At 42.2% G+C, this 25795-nt stretch overlaps 1 protein-coding gene across 1 annotated transcript in view; it reads left to right on the forward strand.

Moving 5' to 3' along the window:
- Positions 1 to 725: 725 nt before the first annotated feature.
- The window catches only part of nrxn3b (neurexin 3b), a gene marked incomplete at both ends in the record, with an annotated part of 276695 nt that continues 251625 nt past the window's right edge, over positions 726 to 25795 (forward strand). Inside the window, 4 exons of the mRNA XM_079179868.1 lie at positions 726 to 1422; positions 6348 to 6365; positions 6718 to 6744; positions 8178 to 8189. Of these exons, the coding sequence (XP_079035994.1) occupies positions 726 to 1422; positions 6348 to 6365; positions 6718 to 6744; positions 8178 to 8189 (754 nt within the window). The remainder of the gene's footprint in view (positions 1423 to 6347; positions 6366 to 6717; positions 6745 to 8177; positions 8190 to 25795) is intronic.

Consider the following 25795-nt stretch of genomic DNA (forward strand, 5'->3'; position numbering starts at 1 on the left):
AACACTAAAATTGACCTCAGAGTTGAATCAACACCTCTCTCACAGTCAAAATGAAACATTTGAGTTTCACAAATGGTCTAATGGTTGTGGAGCTACTGTATTGGATAGCATTAGATTAGAGCAATATATACAGTATATACGTATATATTTTTGTATCTTATAAGTTTGTATGTATTCAATATTAGTGAACCACATCACTTACTTTATTTGCAGCTGGCTTCTTTGTCATGCCAATTGACATTGACAAACATACATTTTTACTTAAAGTGATCTTTTTTGTTCTGCAGTTCTGTCAAAGGTGTGTCCTAAGCTGGAGGCCAAACCATGGGGCACGGAACTGGACCAATCATGACGGTCATGGGCTTCAATCCAGGAAGTCGCCTGAAAGAAAAATCACAGGACGCAGCTCTGAATCACTGACAAAACACACAGTCACCTCCACCATAGCACTGTCACCTGTCCACTTTGTGGGGAAATTGGGTATTTTTCAGTATATCTCTGCATAGACTTGCCTGAGAAGATTACATTCTGTCCATTATCAACATTAGATCTGCCGAAAAAAACCCACGGATACTGCATTCTGCACTTGACTGTAAAATTATCTATGTGGAATATAACATTCAGCAGATAAATCCTGGATCGCTGCCAGAACCAGATGTAATTATCACTCTAAGGATCTGTCCAGAGTTCTGTCCCTCTTCTGGTGCATCCTGTCATTCTCTACGATGAATCCCAACAGCCTACCTGGTCATGTCCTCTTGCTGCTGAGTACCATGCTGGGCCTGAGCGTAGGCTTGGAGTTTACTGGCTCTGGAGGTCAGTGGGCTCGCTACCTGCGCTGGGACGCCAGCTCCAGAAGTGACCTGACATTTCAGTTCAAAACTTCAGAATCAGAGGGCCTGCTGCTCTACTTCGACGATGGCGGTGTTTGCGACTTTCTGCTTCTCACTGTATCCGAGGGTAAGCTGCAGCTTCGCGTCAGCATCGACTGTGCTGAGACCACCATCACCTCTGACAAGATGGTCAACGACAGCCGCTGGCACTTTGCTGCCATCAACAGGAACAATTTGCAGACTGGCTTGGCCGTGGATGGCCAGACCAAGATGGCGGAGGTGCGGCCCGAGAGACGGTTTATGAATATCGTTAGTGACCTCTTCCTCGGAGGGCTCCCGGGGGACATCCGCAAATCTGCCATCAACGTGCCCTCCGTCCGTGAGATACCACCATTCAAGGGAATTATCAAAGACCTCATTTATGGGAGTAAGCTGCCCACGCTCATCAATAGTCAGAAAGTACGCTTGGAGATGATGGGCCTTTGCACCGAGAACCTCTGTGAGAATGGCGGGATCTGCTCTCTGGCAGATGGAGAACCCTACTGTGACTGCTCCAAAACTGGATATGTAGGTCGATTCTGCACTGAAGGTAAGAGGGCTGGCGCCAGAGCTTTCTGTGTCAAGCACTGAATATTGATTAAAATCTTTGTAAAACAGGGACTTTTTTCAAATTTAACTGACTTAACAGCAAGTTCACTGTCTGCCTCCAGGTATGCGATAAACATTTTTATAGTAGCCCCTGATATTTTCCCTTATGGACCAGTTGTATATTGTTCAAATCCATAATTTCTCAGTGTAATCGGCCTTTGGGCCTCTGTATTTGGCTACCCCATACATCTCAATACAGACTGCTAAAGTTGAATGCGCAGATTGCAATGTAGCATTTTACACTACACTCATTTATATGAAGCACGGGCAGCTATACTCCCATGTGTTTGAAATATTGAATGCAGTTTACACTAGACGTAGAATCAGTATATTTGTTGTGGGTAGTTGCTCTGGCAGCTTCTTTTGGAAAGTCTTCGTATTTCATGTGGGACTTAAATTGGAGGTGATGTGCTCAGCATTTCCTCTGCCTTCACAGTTATTACTTTAGATGAGGAAGCGCTGGATACGGTATTAGCTGATATGACTAAAATCACTCAGTTCTCTTTTCTCCGTTTAATGTATTCAGCTCTTGCAAGGTGGTGCAGGGACCTGAAGGTACACACAGTGTGTTGATGAGAGACAACTTCATCTATTATTCCTCTGCTTCTGTGCCAAGGTCATCTCTTTTTGCGGAAGTGTAATGAGATGCAGCTCTTTGACAATGTCCTCTTCTATCTCCGAACCAAGATATAAGCATACTACGTTTTTTTCTCAGCTAATACTTATGTATACTCTCAAATGGCCAATTGACAGTGATATAATACAGGACCCATTTGTATAAATTGCCTCCCTCTTTAGGAAATCCTTCTACGGTACAATGCACTAGTTTGTCTGGCCCTGCTGCTGGTTAAGGGCTGCCTAATGTTAAAACCTGCATCTTTCAAAACACAATGCTTAAAGCCAAGAGAAACTTGGTACTGCATCTTCCACGTCATAAAGAAAAAAGATCTATTTTCCTTATTTAGACCAGTAATCCAGAGAATATATAATTTCACTATAATCTGACATGCTTAACTCTTTTTTTCTATGTGTATGGACTGTAAAAGATAACTTTGTGTGAACAGACCCATGTCAAATTTCCTCCACTGCTGACCCACTTCCTGCATGTCTAAATCACACTGACATGGCAAAGGGATGACTCCATTTTGCTAAAAGTCAGGGGAATGCTCACTGAATCCCATGGCACTGTTTGCAAGCTATTTTAAACTGTGTCTGATACAGTTATATGCTATTTGTCACCACCATAGCATGCATTTAGAATAAGCATTTTCAGATCTTCGTGCCGAGGTCGTGCTGTGTTTGGTTTCATAATATGTCCCATCATTTGCTGCTCAAACGAAGCTGTTTGAAGCTTAAATCCCAAGCGGTAGCCTGTGGCATTGTTCAGGGCAGCACGCGATGTGCTGGTTGCAGAGCAGTCAAGCGGACGGACTGGACATGCCCCCCTTTCGCTTCATCCCATTTGCTCATTGCTGCTGTCGAACAGTCGATGAAGAAGGAGGAGGAGGAGGAGGTGGTTCATTTGTCTGATAGCAGACAGGGGAGCTATGACATCCTCTTGTTAAAACAACCAAGAGCTTAAAAGTGCGCAGATGACTCGGCCAGATAGCGTGGACAGGAAAAGAGATGGCCACATGTCAGCCCCAGGGCCGAGTAAGTGTGACCAGTGAATTCACCACAGACCTGTTGTCCCCCAAGCTGTCCCTGGAGGCTTACCTGCTCTCTGTCTTTCCCTCTCGTGCACACATTTATCTGCACACCTTTTCTCCATCTTCTTTTCTTCTCAAGCAATTAAAGAGTGACGCAGGAAGGGTAGTCATGTTTGCTCCCCGGCTGATCTGACTGCTGCTCTTTTCTGCCTCTCCATTAACTGATGTGGCTGATTGTTGTTGATTATGCCACAGAGACGGGGAATCATAATTAGGAGGATAATGAGAACAGATATTGCTAATTTGCCTGGAAAATGCTTGCACAAACACCAACGCAAACTGTCTAATGGCAAACTAGTGCAAGTTTTCTTTTATTGTTATGTCCACATGTCTACAAGTGTCATAATACTTGTTGTTCAAGCTACCCTCAAGCACCTGATGTTTCCAGAAGATATTCAGAACAATCAAACTTTCACCATTTGGAACAATTGCTTAGCACACCTGTCTTTGTCGGCATACTGTTGATTATGCAGTATATAAATGAGCAATGAAAGCAATCTGTCCAACCTGTGAATATTTATATGTTACATTATCGGGTTGCATGGCCCGGGCCGTGCATGCACACAGTCAGACACATTTAAAGGCGTGCACACAAGCTCCCAACGCAACAAGGCCCTGCAGCTGCTTGTTAAAACGGGCAGATGGCTGACTGACTGAGTGGACTGGGCCTTGGAAGCATTTTGCCAGCTGCAATCCAAATAGTAGCCTGCTAGCCCACTGGCCTAGAAGGGAAATAGTGGGCAGAATTAACATGTGAGATGAGAGATGAGCAACAGGGATGTGGAAGAAGGCTGTTTGTGCCACTTGTGCTAAAAGACATCCATATTCCCACACTGTCTGCACATTTGTGGTGTGCATACTTGCATCATGGGATAGCTGGGTTAGCTTACAGCTGAAGCATCATTATTTCACCACCGTGATAATCATGATGCAGTCCTGTCTCTATCTGAGCTCCGAACCGTCCAGCTCGGCTAGCAGCTTAGCACCACAAACAGTTGGCCATAAAGCATATGTTCATTCTCTCCCCCCTTGTGGATCAGGACGTATCAGTGTGACTAACTGTGTCAGGGCAGTGAGCTGAAATTAGACACCACTCACCACTCGCTCTCAGCACGTGTCGACTTTGGCAGGCAAATCCGCTGCTGTAGCTTCGGCCCTCAGACGTGATAACTCTTAAGCTACTTCTTTAATATCAACCTGATTCAGCTCCTGTTATTAGCTGTGCAAATATCAATTTCTTTTGGGTAATGATCTGGATATTGTCCCTCATTCTGTTCAATTCATTTAATGGGGGTGACATTATGAAGTCCCTTGAGTACCGTAGGGTTTTCCAGTTACGATGAGATATGCATAAGGTCAAGGTTATTAAGAGCTACACTGGATAGTTTAATGAATGTGTCGAACGATCTCCTCTGTTGCAATCCCACATCCTGCATTTGTAATGAACAATTTAAGGCCCCGTTCGCTTCGAAATATTCACTGGTTTGATGGAAGGCTAGTAATTGAAGGCTAGGGCAAGCAAACTGTTAAGCAAGTGCTAAAATGGTGCCTTCAGGCTTAGCTTTGGGGATTAATAAACAGACATGGAAAAAAATGTCAGTTACAATAATCTTACTATAAAAAGTAGGTCAGGGGGAAAAAAAGGGAAAAAAATGGTGCAGGGACTTGCCTGCTTCCCGTGCAGAGGGCATTTGTGTCTAGTGCCCAAGCTGAAAATGATGTTTGGATTTGAGTGGTGAAGCTGCTGGTAAAATAGAGCAGGGGATTACGCTTGGACCACATGTCCTCAACAGCACATTGGTTTGTTCTGGGCGCTGTCGCCTCAAGAGAAAGTGTTTTATCTGCGCACAACACGCAAACGTGTACGCACAAATGCACTCCTATCGAGCACGAGCGTTTGAATAGTCAGTGAAAGCATACACGCTTGCTCATTCAAGCACATACGTTCAGGAGTCCATCAGTTCTTTAGAGCGGGCGCTGCGCCGCTGTCCATCAGCTAGCCACTGTCTCCCATCCCCCCACTTCCATGCTTTGTCCTTCCCTTTCCTCTCCCAATGTCATCCTTCTCATGTGGGAGGAGAAGTAGCAGCCATTTTGGACTCCCCAAAGAAGGCAAGAAAAAACACACAGTATACAGTAATTGTCTCTGCTCCTACTCTCAAATGATACCTATGTCTCTGTCTGTCGGACTTAATGCTGTCAGAGAGGTAACAGTTCTATCCAGGCTGGGCCTCTGTAGCCTGGGCCGACATCAAAGCACAACACTAAGTCAAACCAATATCAGATATTATGTATTAGAGCTGACACTTTGAAATGTCTAAAGTTGTCCGTCTTGATTAAGACTTGTTTAATATTTTCTTGTCAGTTGACGCTCTCCAGGGGCTCTGATTACAGAAATCTTTCAATATTCATTTTAGGCTACAGCAGCAGGTTTGAGACTAAAGAGGTAGGATGCAGGATAAAAGCTCAGCATACTGATCCAGACTGCATCCACAGAGTGATCTGTCATGTGCCCTAAATCAGACTGGCATGTCTTACACCCACGAGGTGTCCTCCACGACTCAGATCCTGGTGAGGAAGCTTCTCTCGAGGGATGAAGTTAAATGTGTTATTTGTTTGGCCATGCCACACTGTGAACTGCAGGAATCCCACAGTGAGCATTCCTCTGAGAGACCACAAGGGGTGTGCTGATTTTGGGTCAGCAGTCAGAGGTGGGGGGGTGGAGGAGAATGATATGGATCTGACAAGGAGCATCCCAACATCCACAAACCTCACAACACCATGAATCCTCATGGATTTATGTCTCTTTTCTTTGAGTTTGAGGCCCTCTGTGTGATACATATTGCAGAATATTATGCCACTGTCACAATATTCGAAATGTGAAAGAGTTGTTTGCCAAAGGTGTAATGTCCATCTGATTCCCTGAGAGGACGGGACAGATGAAATATTATGGGTGTCTCTCCACAGGGATTTACACTGAACTGGTTGTTTTGATCAGGCATGTCAAGGGAGACCTCTTTGGTCCTTACATGGAGCACAATGCTTAGAAGAGTGTTATGTTTTGCATGTTTAGATCCACATGCAAAATGAGCTTTGAGTGTGTTGTTAATCCAGGACATCTCTTTGCTTTCTCTCCTTTCCTGTGACACCTCCACAGCAGTCCAGAGAAAACCAGGTGAGTCTCAAGGAGTCGTCATAGTTTACCTTATAAAAGAATGTAGCCTAATCTAAAACATGTTTTTGCATTCATGCACAGTACCAGTAATCAAGTTATATAATTCATAATTGATATTTATTCAGTAAACAACCTGCAGAGAGCTATTTTATATTCACATACCGTGTTGCTCTCTTTATTAGGACTTGTCTGTTTCAACAGAAAGCTTTCAGATGCTCTTGGGAAAGCTTTGCTTTAAGTGTGGTAGCCATGGTTTGCCATCACGCAAATCATGATGACAATACAACTGTGGTATTGGTGTGCTGTTCTCAAAATTTCTCTATCCCTCTTTGTTTGAATTTTTCTCCTCAAGGCCTCGCACACCTGAAGGCAGAGCAAGGTACTCGCATCTTTTTCTTCATGAAGCTCTGCTGTTTTTGTTAACTCACCGCCTGGCTTGGTTTTGGGGCATAATTTGAGGCTGTGTGTGCGTTCACTACCTGTCCGTGTGCATTTGTGTGTTGCAATGCTCCCATCGTTGCTGCAGAGAAGGGTGTGTGTGTGTGTGTTTGTTGGTGGGGAGGGGCATGGCAGCATGGCATGTTCCTCATCTCACCTTCGTCTGTCTCTCTCCCTCGCTTCACCCAGGTTTCTGTGTATTACATACATGTGTACTGTTCTCAGTTCCACAGCTAACAGGCAGTGACACACTCCACTGTTCCTGCTCGACCTCTGCAGCGACAGGGTGAGGGAGGGGGGAGGATGTAAAGCAGGAGGGTGGATAAGGAAATCACTGGAATTAGGGGAGACAGCTTAGAGGAAGAAGAAGAAGAGGGGTATGGGAGATAGGGAGAGGAAAACAAGGAACAGAAAGTGTCCCTTTTTAAACCATAGCCAGTATATTTCTCTAATTGTAACCAAGTGTTATACATATACCCCTTCAGTTTATTTGCCATAACCACATCTTTTCCCATGCTATACCACACTGTAGTCACCATGTGCACAGACACAAATGATTTTCAGTTTAAATGTATAAACAGTATATAGCCAAGTAATTCACATTTTTGTTCTGAGCTTCTTGAGGACTTCTTATCTAAATTTGCATAAATGTTACAGTTCAAATGTCATTCTTGGCCTTGGAAACTGCAGTTAACAAATGAGTCATTAGTTTCAACATTGGAAATTGAAGATCACTGAACGTAATCCTGGATTTTACAGTATAATCCAATATCAACGATCTTTCCTGGCCAAAAGGAACAGTAAGCGTTGCAGAGGCGGCCTGTGTTCGGCCTCGGTACTTCATAACAGAGAAAGTTTGCATAGAAATAGTTTCCATAGAATCTCCAACATCTCTGGGTTTACCTGAGTCCCTGAGTTCAACTCTGAACTTGTTGACACTGTCTCGACACTGCTGACCTTTGAGCTTTTATATTAACTGTGTTTGAGCTTTCCTCTTCATAACAAACAAAACTAGCCACAACCAAAGAACGCTACTGTTCGACCCTCAAGTAGCACCAAGCGTCAAGTCTCTTATTTTAAGTGGAATGAATCTGTCTGTGCCTCTTTCTGGTGTGACCTTAGATAAAGATGAAGAAAATAGAAGAAAATAAACATGCTCAAATTGTGAAGTGTCAGTTGTCTGCCGCCCTTCTCCCATGTCTCCTCCATTTGCATGATCGTCAACATTTTGCATGACAGTGTCAGCTGGCAGTGTACTCTAGACTAACAGAAACTCATCCCCACTTTTTGCTGTCTTTCTCTGGTGCGCTCATCGGGATGACACTCTTCCCTCTTTTATCTCTTCGGATCCTTTCTCCTCTCCAAAAACTGTAGGTAGAAACAAAGGTACAGCACTCTCTTTTTTCCAACTTTACTCTTATCTGCGCTGAAAGAGTGTTGTGTGTGTGTGTCTTGAGTTTGCGCTTGTGCAGCCACTGGTTAATCATTCACTATGTGTGTTCATTAAATGTGTGCATATGCTCGTCAGTGTGTTTGAGAGAGAAAATGAAAATCAGGGGACTCGGATGCTTTCCAGCTAGCGAGCGCCCACATGTACTGCTGCATGAAGGATGAATGATTGAGTTAAAATAATAACGGTGTCAGTGCTGGCACTAGACTACTGTAAGTGTTTTACACTTGACTATTACTGTGTTAATCAGAATGAGAGTAAGCTCGATGATGGGTTATTCAGTGTCTTTGCAAAGAGTAAATACTAATGATAAACTGTATATGTGAAGATGAGGTGTATATGCTTTTATGTGTAGACATACAATCGTGTGTGTGTGTGCCTAAGTGCTTAATTGGATGTGACAGTTGTATGTCTGTTGAAAAGGAGCTGATTGGTGAATTTGACCCGACATTTGGCTCCATGTGAATGAGGCTATAGCAGTGGTCTCTGTATATTGCAATCATGCAGAGAATAGCCTCATTATTTATTTATCAAAGCCATGTGATACACTGTGTAGCTGTGTGTGTGTGTGTGTGTGTGTGTGTGTGTGTGTGATGGTGGGTGTGTGTGTGTGTGTGTGTGTGCCTCCCTTGGCTAGCTGTAGGAAAACTGTGGATTATGATCACCCGGTTTGATTGATATCACTTTAATTGACTGAAACGTAACTACAATGAGACTGGCTACAATGGTGTGTGTTTGAGTTGCCCGTGTTCACTATATTAAACATGTGACCGCTCCTTAAGCCCCTCCCCCTTAGTTACTGTTGCTACCCCTGTCAAGCTTGTTGTCCTTGCATAACAGGTATTGCTGTTACAATGACAACAGGCCTGATTTAACACAACATTCTCAGTTATTTTCTAACAAGCAATCGTTGATGTACCTGTCTGAAATGACAACTGTTCCCTGGCAGATTGTATCAGCTCTTGATAGCTAATTGAGCTAACATTAGCTGCTGCGTTGCTTCAAAGGCTGTCTCTGGCAGCTTTTAATGTTGACTCCTTTTTAACAAGAGTCTTGTAACAGGGTTCTTACAGACGCACTTGATGGCTTCATACATGATCTCATGGTAAAAGACATTCTCAGGTGATCCATGTAGCATTTTATTACACGTAGTGTGATGTCCTCCATGACATTGAATGTCACACTGGGTTACCACTGTAGGTTGTAAAATAGTTAGTTACAGCAGACAGACACACTTTTTAATCCATCCCTTAAGCTTTTTTTGATTTTTGTTTGGTGAATGCAAAACAAAATGACACCACCCTCCAAACTGTATAGATCTTACTACACATATATCTTAGGCACATCGCTTCTTCATGTGAAGAAATCCGAAGCTTGGCAGGTCCGCCTAATTACGTTAGCCAAGCTGTGATTGGACAATCGCTACTCAGGTAAGAGGCCCAGGAATGCTCAATGGGATCATCTATCTTGATTGATATCATGTAAAGGGGACTGTTACGTATTTTGTGAGTTGACGTCTTCAATATTGTGAACAGTTGGCTTGTTATCAGACCCTGCACTGTATTCTTTCTATGGATGGGGTAGTAATTCCCGTACACTTGCATTAGTATATTAGGTAGTGGTCGATCAGTGTGTGGTGAACGGTCCCACAGAGATTCAGTTGTTAGCACTGTTACATAACAGAAGAAGAAGGAGGACCCAGGTTTGATGCACGTCTCTGGTCCTTTTTATGTGGCTTCCATGGGGGTTTCCTCTGGGTGTTCCAGTTTCCTCCAACTGCCCAAAGACATGCAAGTCAGATGGACTGGGGACTGGGGACACCTATAGGGAATTACCCACATGCATAAGTAGGAACGATTGTCTCTGTGTATCCCTGCAGTGGTCTTTGGATAGGCTCCAGACTGTAATTATGTTAAGAAAAATGATTCTGGAACACATACATGTAACCAAGGTTACATAAATTATAATATGACTAATTATTGAGAAATACTAGGATCATGATATTTAAAATGAGAATGTTCCTTACCACAGGTCCCTGTGCTATTAGATTCATGTCTCTGCTGTTGTGTGTGTATGTACTGAAAATGGCACGGTGGCCAGAGGTCACAGTAAGTGGGAGGCTGGGGAGAACAGACTAGAGAATAGACCCGAGAGGAGTAACTCGAGAGACTGGGGGAGGGGGCTGAAGGCGAAAGAAAGAAAGACAGAAAGAAGGAATAAGGATAGTGCTGAAGATGTAGGGCCCAGGGGAGCGTGTCAGTGTTGCGAAGCCACATATTTTTATTGAGAAATATGGAGCACCTTGTCTTTCCTGTACTCAAATCTGGGACTGATGCCGCATGAACCCTGAGCCATCTATCAATCAGCCAGGCCCCGATTGTTCTTGGCTCAGAGATGCAACTTATTTTGATGCATAGCTTTGACGATATAGCAAACTTTCTATAAGCCATGGCAATGGACCAAGGACTGTGCTCCAGTTAGCAACGTTGCTCCAGTTTGCAACTTTCTGCACTTTAACCTGCAGATATGTACAGTATATTCCACTTCACAGATGTTTTTGAGATCACATGTGCTCACCTGGTTGCAAATTGAATGATCTCATTCACCGAATTTGACCTAATACAACAGACTATGAGCCAGTCTTTATGTGAAATAAATGTACCAATCAAAAACCCCAGTTACAGTTGACATTTCCAAATGTGATCACCTGTGTTATCCATATAGTGAGATGTGATCACGAAGGCTTGCGTTTACACTTGTTGGTATATATGTACTTGTTAGTTTCATTATGTTGGGGTGTTGACATGCTCTCAAAGCAATGATCGAAACCAATTCTGTAGCATATTTTCTGATAACATAGGACAAAGAGTGTGAACACGCTCTGACCATGGTGTCCTGTTCATGAAGGCCCATATTGCTCTCACTGACCCTCAACGTCATTTCTTCCTCCCCCATGTCTAATCGATGATTTGCTTTCAGAGGACACCTGGATGGTGTTCATCAGGGTATTACAATTAAGCCCTGGGTCAGAGATGAGACTCCTAGCTACAGCCTGCAGGCCTTGCTGCCAGCGTTATGGCTTTCCTCTGAGCACTAAAATATATATGCGTGACCAAAGCTCAATAACGCTGCAAATTGTCCTTGAAAATACACACACAATGCGGAGGGACAAAATATGGTTCCACATCACAGTAATGCAAATCACAGTTGATATAAAACCTTGTTGACATGGTCTACTTAGAGTGAATTATGATTATGAATATATAAAATGTTAGATACTGTACATAGAAAGAGCTATACCATGGAGCCCACACTGTCACTAACTGCACTCCCTGTATACATGTAATATCATTTTGGAAAAATAAAAAAGTGATTTCAGAGACAAGCAGACAGAAGGTCTACAATATGTGTTAGAAAGATATATCCAGGATGTCAAACTGATTCAACCGTGAAAGATAAAGATAAAAGCTTAAGCTTCTGATCACAGTGTAAAAGTGAACCGCCACATCACCTGGTGATCCAGACAGAAGACAATGAAATGAAGGAACAACACTGTTCCTGTAAAGCAGGTAGAACTTTATTCACTGTTACACTCATTTAAAAAGCTAAAGCAGCATGTGTAGTATAGTTCAGTATAGCTTCAGTAGCTAGCTTAGCGTAGTGCTAATGCTAGTTAATGATATGCAAACGTACTCTGCTAATGTTAGCTCCACATAGAAACATAACAACCTCTCCGGGTAACGAGTATCACTATCACACAACGTTTAACCAGGACGAGCTTCAAATCCACTGAAGCAGCCTGATGTGCAGGATGCCTCCTTCCTTTAACTGCACTTACTCCCTGTACACTGGATGATACGGAATGGTATCTCATTCTGTTATGAAACTGTTTGGGCTCCAGGCTGGAAGGAGAAAGAGCACTGCCACAGTTGCTTTGGACATAACTTGGCATTAGGGGCGAGTCCTCTTTAGAGAGCAGTAAGCATGTGAGGGAAGGGAGGAGGGAGTGAAGACTTCTGCCTGAGTCTAATCCCCCTGCATGAAGGTTTAGGGCTGAGAACTTATTCTCCACATCTGGAGTCAGTCTTCCTAATTATCCAATTATCCCCTCAAAGTGCACAGAGAAAAGAGTTTTTCTTTCTCCTTCTATCACAAACACACACACACTCTCTCTCTCTCTCTCTCTCTCTCTCTCTCTCTCTCTCTCTCTCTTTATATATATATATATATATTCTCTCCCTGACTGTTACCCTTCCCCTGACTCTGACTCCATCTCTCTGAGTCCCCCTCCCTGCCTTTATCCCACTCTATTCATCTCTGCCTGCCTCAGTATTCCAGTTAGCCTTTTTCACCCCCCCCCCCCCCCTCCTCCTCCTCCTCCTCCTCCTTTCCCTCCTTATCCTCATTTCTCTCCAGTTCAAAGTGCTGTGGACATCATGAGCCTAACATCACAGTCAGGCTCAAGATGGGAGTGCTATGCTGGTGCTTACTGCCTGTCCACAGATGCTGCTAGGCTTCAGTAGGATTTATGCGCAGCTCTGTCCATCCTCAGAGCTTTTTGGTTAGTTCACATTGCCAGTATACTATATAGATAATGGAATGCCTTGTTTACAGAGTAGATACCGGCAATATTCTACAAACGTACTTTCTTCAACAAAAGTGATTGCTCATGTAGTATTTATGCCAAAGAAAAAATAACAGTAAAGTTAAGTTTTGTGGTATAAAGATATTTACATAGTGTTGACAGTGCGTCACACAGCATGAGGAGTGATATGCCGATCAGAGGAGCAATTGTGATTAAACTGCTGCTTTATGGAGAGGTGGTGTGTCGAAGCTTGGAAATTGGCCAGTGGCTGATAATCACGTGTGTTTTGATGCAAGTTTTGCCCTGCCAGTGTGTATCGCTCTTTAGTAACTCATTCACTCATTTGAGATCTTTTGTTTGATTTGAACAAAGTGACTTATTGTTGTACACGTGACAAAAAGTCCATAACAGGTTACAGATATTGATTTAGGTCATTTATAAAAACACCAAAGTCTGTTTACAGCTCGTTAGGAGTACTACTGCATATGTAAAAAAAGACATGTGGCCCTAAAAGGGAGATAATCAAAATCTGATAAATTCCCTTAAGTGTTGGAGATAAAGACCACAAGTTTGAAAATGAAAACAGTCTGAGGATGTAGAGTTTGAAAGAATGAATCTTACCAGACCTTTGTAGCCGGCTCATCTGTGACTGAGGCTAGCAGATCAGTGCTACATTAGCCGCTACCAGCAGAAGACACCCTGAATCTGCTGTGGTCAGGTTGCATGGTGGGTAATGTAGGGGAAAGCGTTTGACCAGGAAAAATAATGTATTAAAAGAAAAAATATCATATCTGGTTCTGCTGCATCGATTTTGATCCTTTTTTAGTTTTTTTAAATGTCCATTGCAAGTCCGGCATGTTGTAGTGTAATGTAATGTAAGTGCAATGCCAAATTGGTGCAGTATTCCTTCAAAGGGAACCCGTAGAGTTTTTTGGTGAAAAAAGATTATTGTTATTGTTACATTTGATGTTTTTAAAAAACAAAATGGATTCATATGCCCTGAATTAAATATTGAATTCATTTCCTTCCTTATTAAACAGAAGTGCAGACTTCCTTACTGTTGATGGTGCATTATTAAGTTTGTTGGCACGTTACCACAGCTAACTGTCAATTAGTGGATAGTGTGAAAGTGGCAGCAGGTGTGTATCGCGTTGCTGCATGTATGTGCATGCATAACATACCGACAGGGCCGCTCTCAGTATCTGTTGCTCCATAGCGCTACTATCTATTCTGTCCAAATTTCACTTTTTACATGAAAAAAAAATCAAAGGACCATCTTCTTTTTCTAAATGCCCTAAGCCTACTTACTTTACTGTCCTTGTCCTTTGTAGGGCATGAGATAGAAACAGGCACTATGTGTCATCAGAGGTGTGGTTTGTAAATGAAAAGGAGGTTTCCTGTTATGCCTCAGACTTTGGATTCAGAGCACCAGCTGTCACTTGCTGGCTTTGGCATGCGTTGCTCGTGCTGTTGATAAACGGCTATTATTGGCCAGACGCTCCCCCTGAAATTGAGTTTAGCTTTGCCTCTCCTCATTACTCAGTCTGAAACTACACCACAATCCTCGAAGTGGATTTCAAAGTTACTAAAAATTGAGGGCAGTGGTCAAATTGATTTCAGCACTGACCGGCTGCTACTCAAGCAGTCAGAAAATATGAGCTGTAAATACCGACCTCCTGCGTCCTCCTGCAGCTCCCTGGGCCTCATGCAAGGACATTGTCGTATTCTTATCTGAACTTTCTGTCACTTTCATTCGTACGAATGAGCCACGTCAAAATCAGCCAACGCTCCTAACAGGATACTGTCAACATAGTTAAAGAGTGTAATTTATTAAGGGTTTTCTCATGCAAAGTTGCTTTAAAGTAATGAAATATGTAATCCATAAGTGAAAATCTTCGTCTGGGACAAAACAGAGTAATGTCACATGACTCCTACGCAGCTCTGGACCACTTGGAAATTTTGTTTTCGTAAGAGAAAGTTCAATATATGAGAAAATTGGTGAATGCGGTAACTTCTCCTAAATCACTCCAACAAGACACTTAAGAACCAATCAGTTCATACGGGTGCTACTTGCATGAGGCCCATTGTTTCTGAAAGGATGCTGATTTAGAGAACTTTCTTTTTCTATGGCTGCCGGGGGCTAAATTGTTCAGAATTGTGGAGGTAACGAGCCATTCTGTGTGTGGTTCAAAGCTGTATTATTAAGGAATGAAGTAGATTTTAAATTGGTTTCATTACATTTGTTACTTGAATCTGAAGGAGGTATTGATTGTCCCCTTTTTTAATTTCCTTTACATGTTTTCCCCGGTTTCTCTGCTTCGATCAATGTTCTGTTTCTTTGCTGTGTCATCTCCTTCACTTCTGTTTTCACACTCGTGTTCCTTTCTGTTATTTGGCTTTTAGTTGTTTCCATTTACATTACACCATTCTCTGTCATATTATGTTCTGCTCTTTCTTTTACCCTTTCTGGGAGCCATTGCCTGCATCTCTGGTTCCCCTGACAACGGGCAGAGGTTCGCAAAACATTGTCGGCTACAATGCGCAATTCTTACACCAAGTCACCTCCTTTCCCTCCTTCACTCTCTTTTGGCCTTGTGCTCCTTTACTCCTCTCCCTCTGTTCTCTCTCTCTGCTGCTGACCTCTGGGATCAACCGAGCAAAACTGATTCCCACTTTTTCACGGATCATGAGTGCGTGGTTACGCAACAGAGAGGGAGAGAGAGAGCAAATATGTAACTGACATATTTGTCTATATTATGCCGATGTTGCTAATCACCAAAAGAATATTGTGCTCGGTTAAGACACTTCCTCACCAAAATATTGAATGTGTTTGCATGAAATAATATTTGTTATGGGCTTTGCAGCTGGGCAAACATAAACTGTTTATACACAGCATCACAGAGAAGATCTGTTTGCACACATACATGAACGTACATCTTTATGGTAAAAGAAAGGGATGTGAGCACATTCTCACTACCACGCCGTGTCAGTGCACATGAATGATTTGATGGCTCACTAGTCAGGAAACCTGCTATAAATGTGCCGGATACACTCTCATATCTGTTCAAATTAGCGAAATGTTGTAAAATAAGACAAAGAAAATGGTTGACATGCAGGAGTAGTATACTGAGTGAACACATGAGGCTGAAAACTCAGGAATGCTGTGTATTGTTTGTGAAGTGCCTGAGACCTTATGAGCAGGATTTATGCAAAGAACTGGGTTAAGATGTGGCTTGAAGGGCTGTATTGTGAGAGTCTATGTATGAGCGCAGGAAGGCTTAGGAATATGTGGGAGTGTGTGTGTGTGTGTGTGTGTGTGTGTGTGTGTGTGTGTGTGCAGAGTGTTTGTGTGATTTTACAGAGGGGTGACATGTGTAAATGTGATGGCTGCAGCCATGCATAGATGTTCACACCAGGGAGAAAGTAAACAAGCATGGCAGCAGAATGGTAAGAAATACAGAAAGCTCTGTTAGAGCACACTGCTTCTTCCTCTCTTCTTCTTCCTCTCTCTGCTTCACCCTCTCTTCCTCTGTTTGCCTCTGCCAAACAGGTTCATTTCTAAAGTTTGGTCGATCTGTTAGTTAGCCCCATATCTCAGGAACTACTGAGCAGTTTTCAGCAAAATGTTGGTAGCATGTCTTTCTCTGTAATGGATGAAGACAACGATGAATATTGCTACAATGTTGCCTCTTAGAAAAGAACATTGTCAACTGTAAAGCACAGGTGGAATTCCCTTCCTTTATGCTAAGATGTAGATTCTTTGGTCAATCACACACCTATCTACAATAAATAGGCCATGGATGGTTACCAGATATTGCAGCATTTCCCCCACTTACGGATTATGACCCTGAAAATCTTTTTTTATTCAAATCGTTCTTTTTTGTTTTCCATAGCATGTTCCTGTAAATGTCTGCCAAATCTATCGAGGTGTGGCCTATTCGATATTTCAGTTATTTTGTAACAGTTTGTATTGTTCAACTATATAACACATTATAGAGTGCTGCAGGGAGTCCTAAAGGTCTGTGGTTAACACAAGCTGAAAAGATTTCAAGTTTGGTTCTACAATAATAAATACATCAGTAAATACCCCTCTGGTGAATTTAGTGTCTTAAGAAAAGCAGTTGCTAACAAGTATCTAGATGAGAATTTAAAACACCATCACGTCAACTAGTCCTCCTCTAGCTTAGTGCTGGAGACATGAAGTCATGTGCCCGTGGTGTCCTTCCTTTATAGTCTAACATTAGCTTTTAACTTCTGCTGATTATATTCACGCTTCAACAATCATAAAAATGGTGTTCATTTGTGAAGATCATCTTGTATTAGGTAGTATTTAACCAGTGTGATGGTAATCCGTCATCTCTGTGTAAAAACCAGTCTTGTTCCCAACCTGACCTGCCAGATGGTTTGTTACACAGAACCATCTGAGAAATCGTCATTGGAAACTTTTTGGAAAAGTTCAGGCACCTTAGAAAAAATATCTATTGCAGCTACTCTAACCTCTTCAGGAGTTGCCATTTTTGGCAAACAGTTGCCACTCTGAGTCGTCACACACCTGAACCACGTAGCTGCCAGTCGCTCCTCACAAGACGCTGATCGGTCCGTGCTCTGGCCTGCTGGACACAAACACATAACTCAAGCCTGACAAGAGTCAGTCCACAGTCCAGCTGCAGTGCAAAGTCATCTTACAAACAAAAACCCTGTCTGTTCCTTTTTTCCATACTATATATATGGATTGTGCCTTTACGTTGCTAAAGTGAAACAAGCGTTCATTTTTTTCTTCTACCTTTTTAATGCGTTCTTTTCTTTCCCATCAGTGACATATAACCTCCTCAGCTTTCATATCATGGAGTCTAACATAACTTGGCAGCTCTCTTGCCTGACAGAATGGCTGTTTCTTTTCTTTTCTGACTTCAGAGTTATTTCGATGCGTGTCTGTGTGAACACTTAAGTGTGTTGAAGTGTAGCGCCGATGCAGCATGTCTACCAGTCGAACATTCTGACTCCAATGACTACAAATCGTGTTCAGGTCTCAGTTCAAAAACGTATTTCATCTGAGTTGGTGAAATTTTGAACTTTGACCTATGATGAAGGCAGCTAGTACTTATTAAGCACAAAAGAACCAGAGCTAATGGAAAAGTGACCGTGGCTTCTATTAACATTAGAGTTCCAAAGTAAGTGATATGAAATGTTAAATAAAATGAAAGCCGTTCTTCAAACCAAGGGCAGACTTTTATGAGGCGAGAAATGAAAACCATTTGAGTAGAATACATATTCTAAGAGCCTTTGATAATATTACGAGGCTTTTAATTCTGAGAATAACTGAGGAGAAAAATACGAGTCTGTACGAAATAAACATTTTTTGTGTGATCAGACTGGAATGCCAAAATACACATTGATCATTTTATAACAAGATCATTTTAGGGTAGTACTTTTAATATTTAACACATTTATGTAAGCTTTTTAATCAAACATTCCCCAGGTGATTTGCAAAAGGAAAGTGTTGTGAATATTAAAATAGAAATATTCAGGCAATTTACATTCACCGTACTAACATCCTTGCCCTCGTGTTCCGTCTTTAATTTGGAGCAGAAAGGCTTATAATTGGAAATATCAGAGAGGAAACTCTCTTTTTATCGTGCCCTCAATTAACTGGTCAGTTGAGATGTCTAAAGCAGTCATGTGACTCAAAAGAGACCCAGCATATGCTTACTTATGACCAAAATGAAAGAATCTCTGACCCTAACCCCCCCCCCCCCACACCTCAGAATGAGACATGGGAGCAGCCACGTAGCAGGCGAATGCCCTTGCTCTGGTGGAGCCATTATGTAGATGATATGCTAATGAAGTCATCCGATTTGGTTCTGCTTAGGGTGCGCTGCACTGAGGGAAGATAATCAAGCACTGATCAGCTCCCAATGCTGTGCCTGCTGTGTGCTCCTTTGTGTGTTTGTGTATGTTGCACATTTCTAGCCATGTGTGCAATTCTATGCTGGATGGCTTCTGAAGGAGAAAACATGTTTGGCTGCACATGGATATTCATGTGGCGGTGAACGTTTGGGCTTTTCATTATTTGTGGTTGTTTTATGTGCTTAATACACAAAGGGGTATGCTTATAGTGCTTATAAATGCCAAATGAGGGGATTGAAGTTAAATGTCATTACTTATATTCAGGCAACTCTTTTTAAAGAACACAAACAATTCAGAGGACATAACCTCAGTGTCCTCAGTGGAAGCTACAGCCCTGGTGCCTTCACAACTAATGTAGGAGGAGGACCTCTACGACAAGGCTCTGGCATTGTATAGCTCAGTTGTAGATGCTTCAGCTACCCCTGTCTTTTATGTTCTCAGCGTGCAGTGAGAGGCTTTCTCTTCATTATCTGTGTTCTTTTATTTCCTTCCCATGGTCCAATATTCTGATACCTGAACTTGTATATCGTCAAATACAGAGTACTGATCGAATAGCAACAATTAAAAAATAACACTAAAGATAAAGAAACTCATGGCATTGGTAGTTTTGATATTTTTTTTATATTAATGTAATAACATCGCCTTCAAACAACTGTATTCATTTAACAAAGTTTTTTAATAAATTACTTTTGAATTTATCATGATCGTGCAATAATTGACCCTTGACCAATAATAGTTTTTACGGGTAGGGAGCGACACATGTAGTTGTTCTTGTGTAGCGTAATTAAGCTGATAAATGGGATATCGGATCGGTGCATTGAGTCATGCACTTGCCGATGCTCGATCCAGCGTTTTAGGCTTTATCGGAGGCATTTCTGTACTGGAACAACTCTAACACTATCCCCTCACTAGTTCCTTCTTTTATTCCTCCCCATCTGTCCTCTCTTTCAACTTGTCTTCATTGTCCCGTTTATTATCTTGTCACTCCTTCACCCTTACCCATTTGTCACACAAACACCTCCCCCATCCTTTTTATTTGATTTTTATCAGACAGTCATCAGTTCACTTCCTCCCTCCTCATCCCCCCCTTTGCAAAATGTGAAAATAGTTCTTCTCTCATGATTAAATCACCCATCCCTCCTTTTTTCATCTCTTTCTTGATCTCTTACTCACTTCCATTTTTCCTAGTTCAGTTGAAGTTCAATGCTGTTTTGTAATGCTCCCCTTCCCTGCCCTCCGTCCGTCCCTCGTCCCCCTCTTCCTCTGCAGTCCTAGCCCTGACCCTGCCTGAAGCCTTAAGTAAACAAAACATCATTTAAGTCTTTTATCTCTTCTCTTTTCTCATTTAAAAAAAGAAATAGCGAGTGTAGCCTAGCAGATAACAGATTCATCTTGCATGTTGTTGTAGGGGAATCTCAAAGCATCACACACCCATTAACCCCCATTGCCTCAGCGGCTGACTGGGGGTCCTCTGAGAGACTCACGGACGCATTTGATAGCGTTTGATCATCTTCTTCCCTTTCAATGGTGTGCATGTGTGTTGCTCAAATGAACACATCCCATTGATCTCCGCTGCTCTGCTCTTGCACAGTCTGACAGGTCTGAAAGAGGCAATAATTAGTTGTGTAATTGGCTGATCATTTTCTCTGAAATATGCTGAGCTCACACACTCCGTTTTTTACCCTATAGTGGATCCTGACAGGTGTGAGTCTTGTGTTTGTCTTTTCATGTGAAAGATGACACACTGGGATGTCTAATCACACGCTATTAGAATCATTAAAGCGTAGTTGGAGGGATTGATGAATTTAAGCCCATAATTAATAGTGCTTTTTTGAGTTCTCATGTTGTGTTTTTGTGTAATTTTCTTTTCATTTTATGTATTTGCTTGTGTGTTTTTTGCTAGAAGATAGAAATGAAATCGGAATGTGGTTTCAAAAGGCTCTTATCCACTAAATATCCCTTTTCCTGCTCGTCATGGGGTTAAATGCCTTGCTCAAAGGTATGTTCACTGCAGCTGCTGAGGAAGAGAACCATCAGCCATCTGGCATTTTCATGCTCACCCAGGTTTTCTTCGCTGATTATGAGCAAATTTAGCATTTCAAATTTTGAAAGTGCTTTTATTTTTATGTTGGTGTTGTTTTGTGACAAATTGTTATTTCCACGGCTGACATCTTACTGTCATGAAACAGGATGTGTAGCATTAATCAAAAACATCTACAGTCCTGCTGGCCCCTCAGCCTCACTTATTTTCCTGTTGCGTCATTTCTGATAGACTTGTTCAGAAATGTTAGCAAAGTTAGCAGCATTGCTCTATGGATGGCAACGTGGGCCTGACTGTCTGTCCACAACTAAAATAACTAACTGTTGGACTGGTGCCATGGAAAAAATAATCGGGGGCCTTCGGTGATCCCTTGACCTTTTTGTGAGCCGCACCATGAGATTTTGGGTTATTGGATGGATTGTCATGAAGTATGATACACGCGTTAATGTCCCCCTCAGGATGAATTCTGATCATCCCTCAACAGGCTATTTGTCCATTACTTTGATTTATGACCAATGCAAAACTAATGACATTCCCATCAGGCTCAGCTGTACTTTGTGTTAAATGCTAATTGGCAAATCTTAGCATGCTAACGTGCTAAATTAAGATGCCTGCAAAATATCAGCAAGTTGACGTTAGCATTTAGCACTGCTGTGCTTTAAACAGCAGACTGCGGACTCTTAGTCTTTTTTAGCAATGTCGCCAAATTCTAAGATCTCAGCAGTTAATTGGTGATGTTATGATTGTTAGTGATGCAAACAATGGCCAAAACAGATTTTAATAAACCAGAATCATCCTTCAGTAGTGCTTAATGTCTCATGTTTTCCATAGTAACTCCCCTTTAAATGCAGCCAGTCCAGCCTAGCTATGTCGTACATGTGAGGATGACTGTGTAAAGGTCTTATGGTTATGAGTGAGCGTATAAACCAGAGCCACTGAGGACTCATTCTTGTGAGTAATCAATATCTCTTTCATGCATGACACCCTCACTATGCACCCAAGCATCAAGTGGGGCAGTGGAGAGGGATGATGGGGGCCGCGGGCGTGTACTTGGTTAAGAGGTAAGCTGTGTGTGTGTGTGTGTGTGTGTGTGTGTGTGTGTGTGTGTGTGTGCGTGCGTGCGTGTGCTCACGTCCGGAGAGAAATGAGAGGCTAAAAGTAGGTGACGGATTGGTGAAGGGAACGTGTACCTCTCACAGAAGCTAACACACCCACTGGGTGAGAGATTGTGGAACAGCTCTGACCTTCTGCTGACCTGCTCGGTGCAGCGCTCACACCGGCCCGATGACACGGCAGTGTGCGCAGACGTGTGAACCTGTTAACGTATGATCATCTGTGTCCTTGAACATGTTTGGCAGGGCAACGTGTGTGTCTGCATGTGTGTGCGTGTGATTGAGTAAGAGCCTTACTGAATAATAGAGTGTGTTTGCTTTTTAACAGATCAGCAGAAGAGGTGATGCCACAGTCAATGTCACAGCCTTCATGCATAATTGCTCCACTTTGTCATTGCCAAGGGCTGGGCAGAGCCACATCTGATTGCTTCCCCATCTTTCCTCCCTTTCTCCTTCCCTCGCTCTCTCTCCCTCTCTCCCCCTTCAGTCTTTATTCTCATTAGACTCATTAACTTATCCTGCAGAGAGAGATAGAGCGAAACAGACAAAGAGTGAGCATATTGAATGTACTGGAGGCAAACGGAGCGGTCTGAAGAAGATTTGTGTTAAAGCCTTTATCACACAATACAGTTGATGAGCCACAGATAGAGATACATCACAGTGTAAACCAAGAACAGCTTCTTCAAGCTAAATGAGGCTTCACGTAAAGAGTAATGTATGACACCATGTCTGGTACAACAGACCTGACGTGTGACTGCGTGTGTGAGTGCATACATGCACCAGTGTTTGTTTGGGTGCACTGACCTGTTGGTGTGTGTGTGTGTGTGTGTGTGTGTGTGAGAGAGAGATATATGTTGGTAAGAAGACACTGAGCAGTAGAAAGCTTACCCTATCTGTGGGGCTGAGAGGTCACTCTGTTAGCCGCTGACTCACCGCCCAATGCTGGTTAAAAATTAATTGGAAAATACAGTTTGGAGAGCACTGCAACTTTCAGGACTGATGTTTTGGGCTGAGTGCTTCTCAATTTATTTTACCCTCATGAAGTATGATCCATCTTGCGTTCCTTCTCTTTTTAATTTACTGGGGATGTTGCTGGTTTTCTATGTAAAAACGTGTGTCATCTCTCAAGCTCAGGAAAAATAGACACATTTTTAGAGGTTGTATTTTTAAGTGATTAATTAAATCAACAGCATCAGAAGTAAATGTTTGTCTCCATGCCCCAATTTGAACTTTTTGATGGTGTGTAGGTTCATAGGAGTTTTCAGTATGTGTGTATTTGTGTGTTGGTGTGACCCGCTGCTGAAGGGCCGGCAGTGAGTGAAGTTGCAGTGTCTCATGGTTAAATGATGGACCCCTTTCGGGCTCTCAGAGGGCTTCGAAACACTAAGTAATTGGTTTTCCTGGCAGAATGGGGCCACAGCGCTTAAGGCCAGTGTGAGAACTCCACTGTAGCTCAGGTCCTGTCAGGGACTAGCCTGCTAAACCTGAGCTAGAGGCTCACTGAACTATAGGCAAGGAAAATAGAAATGTTCAGCACACATGTTAGGAAAAATAAAAACAGGAAAACTGAGGCATGTTTTTATTTATTTACATTTTGGCAGCTAAGCCTTCTCTGCTGGCCTAAACAGAATCACAAAGTTATAGCTATTTTATCATTTAATAACTTTTCACAAATACACTACATGTATTATAATTATTTTTCCCATTAGCTTATTTTCGCATTGCACAGCTACTGTCCTCTGTTGCTCTGCTTCCAGCACAGCTTGTTTTAAGGAGAGCTTTTATCCAATCAGATTCAGCCTCTATTTCTCTATGTAAGGAGAGAGGCCCGATGCCCGCCAGAGAGACTTTGCAGTTTAAGTGAATGGGGATATTGTTGATTGTCATAGTCTTCAACTAATCAGATCTTTAGTTTGACATGTTGGGCGTATTCTTTCACGTGCCAGTGGCACAGAGGTAGCCTGCTAAGTACGTCAGCATTAACATGCGCCAGCGTGACTTTTGTCGAACAGAAAGCTAGCTAGCAGATCTTAGTATTTAGTAAGAATTATAAGAGAAGTTATGACATTTTTAGCGTTTTGCTTGGTGTAGATTATTATTTTTTTTTTAACCTAGCTTTGTTTTTTTAACACTCAATGGCTGAAGGAGGAGGATAAATGGATTTGGGAGTTACTGACTTCATTAACAAAGAAAGGAGGATGGACTTTGTCTTTAAGTGAAGGCAGCTTTGGTAAGTCAACTGCTTTTCTTTTTTACATCTGCAGCAGCATTACTACTGTGTTCATTTGTCTATCGTGTCGTTTTTATGAATATGAATGGCTCGTGCTCTAGCGCTACAGTGTTGCTGGATTGATTTGTTGCTTTGTTGTCATATAAATATATGTGACTGGTTCTTGTGAGTTTGTTCTTATCATTGTGTTAATTACATTGATTTGGACTATATGCATTGTCCGTTAATTACGAAGCATCACGTCATGCACGGGATTGTTGTCTGGACCATTGAATCTGTTCAGGCGGTTGTTTTCTTTTACAAAGCAAGAATTATGGTCTGGAGAAATGGGGATTGTGTGGCGAATGCTTTAGCCCTGTTTGAATCAGTAGAGAACAGCTAAACGCTGCGAGGAGAGTTCGTAGATTGTGTGCCACTGTTGTTTCCCTGCTAAGCTAGTTTAGCTTAGCCTTGTACCGAATGGTTTAATACGAATACGTGTATTGTTACACCCCTAGAAACAAATAACTGTAGCTGTGGCGTCATAATGAGCTTATTAGGAGATGGCTCAAGTTTAGTAGGACAGCACTGAAGGCCCAGGTATAAAACGAACGGCCCGCCACTGACAGCATCAGAAGTCAATATTTTTCTCTATGCCCCAATTGAAACTTTCCTGTGGGTTTTGATGGTGTGTAGGTTCATAGTTTTCAGTATGTGTGTATTTGTCTGTCGGCATGACCCGCTGCTCAAAAACACCGGCAGTGAGTGAAGTTGCAGTGTCTCATGGTTAAATGATGGGCTCCTCTCAGGCACTCTGTTCAGAAATGCTGTGACGCAGCCGCTGGCGTGTCTTGATACCATCTCAGCCGTCTCTTGAGCTTTCAGTGTGAACAGTCTGCTGGTAAAATCATACTAAATCGTTCATTTAGTAGGCGGTATGCAGTACAAACTGATTGAGTTTGTAGTATGAAGTGCGTTGGTATGCAATTTCAACCATTGTTAGGGCCATATATGGCCTGAGAAGACCTGCAAATACTACTTAGGGATTAAAGAAAGTTCTACAACCTCCTCATGTTTAGGAGTTCAAACATATCATTTGATATCCTCCTAAAAAGATGCTTGAAATGATCCAATCACAGCATTCTTTGCACTAAAGATGGAAGTAGGCAAAAGGTCAATATCAAGACAAAAGTGCTTTATATTTACATATATGTTTTATCAAATGTCATGATATTAATATCATAAAAGCATTGACTTGTTTTTAAGGAAAGGGCATTTCTGAAACCAAACCTGCACCCTTATTGATTTGAGTTTGATGTGAAAACATGAAGGATGTGTGGCTGTAACGTGAGAGATGGGGTGTTGACAACGTACCCTCATACAACTGTTCATGTGATATCTTACCAACAAGTTATTCCTCATTTGTTCTGCGTTTTCCTACGAAAGTAACACGTGTCGATCTCCGCTCGTTACATGCATACAGCTTTTTCAAAATAAAATTCTGTCTTCAACAGCAACAAAACTACTTAGTTAGGTTCAGGGAAAGATCGTGAAACACTATATTAACTTTAGGCAATAGAACTACTTAGTTAGAGTTCGACACCTGGCAGGAATAACAGTCTGGCTGAAACACGTTCATGATTAGGTGGATCACATAGGAATTGTTTTTGTGGGATATCTAGGAATTA

The sequence above is a fragment of the Pholis gunnellus genome (assembly GCF_910591455.1).
Source record: "Pholis gunnellus genome assembly, chromosome: 19".
NCBI lineage: Eukaryota > Metazoa > Chordata > Actinopteri > Perciformes > Pholidae > Pholis > Pholis gunnellus.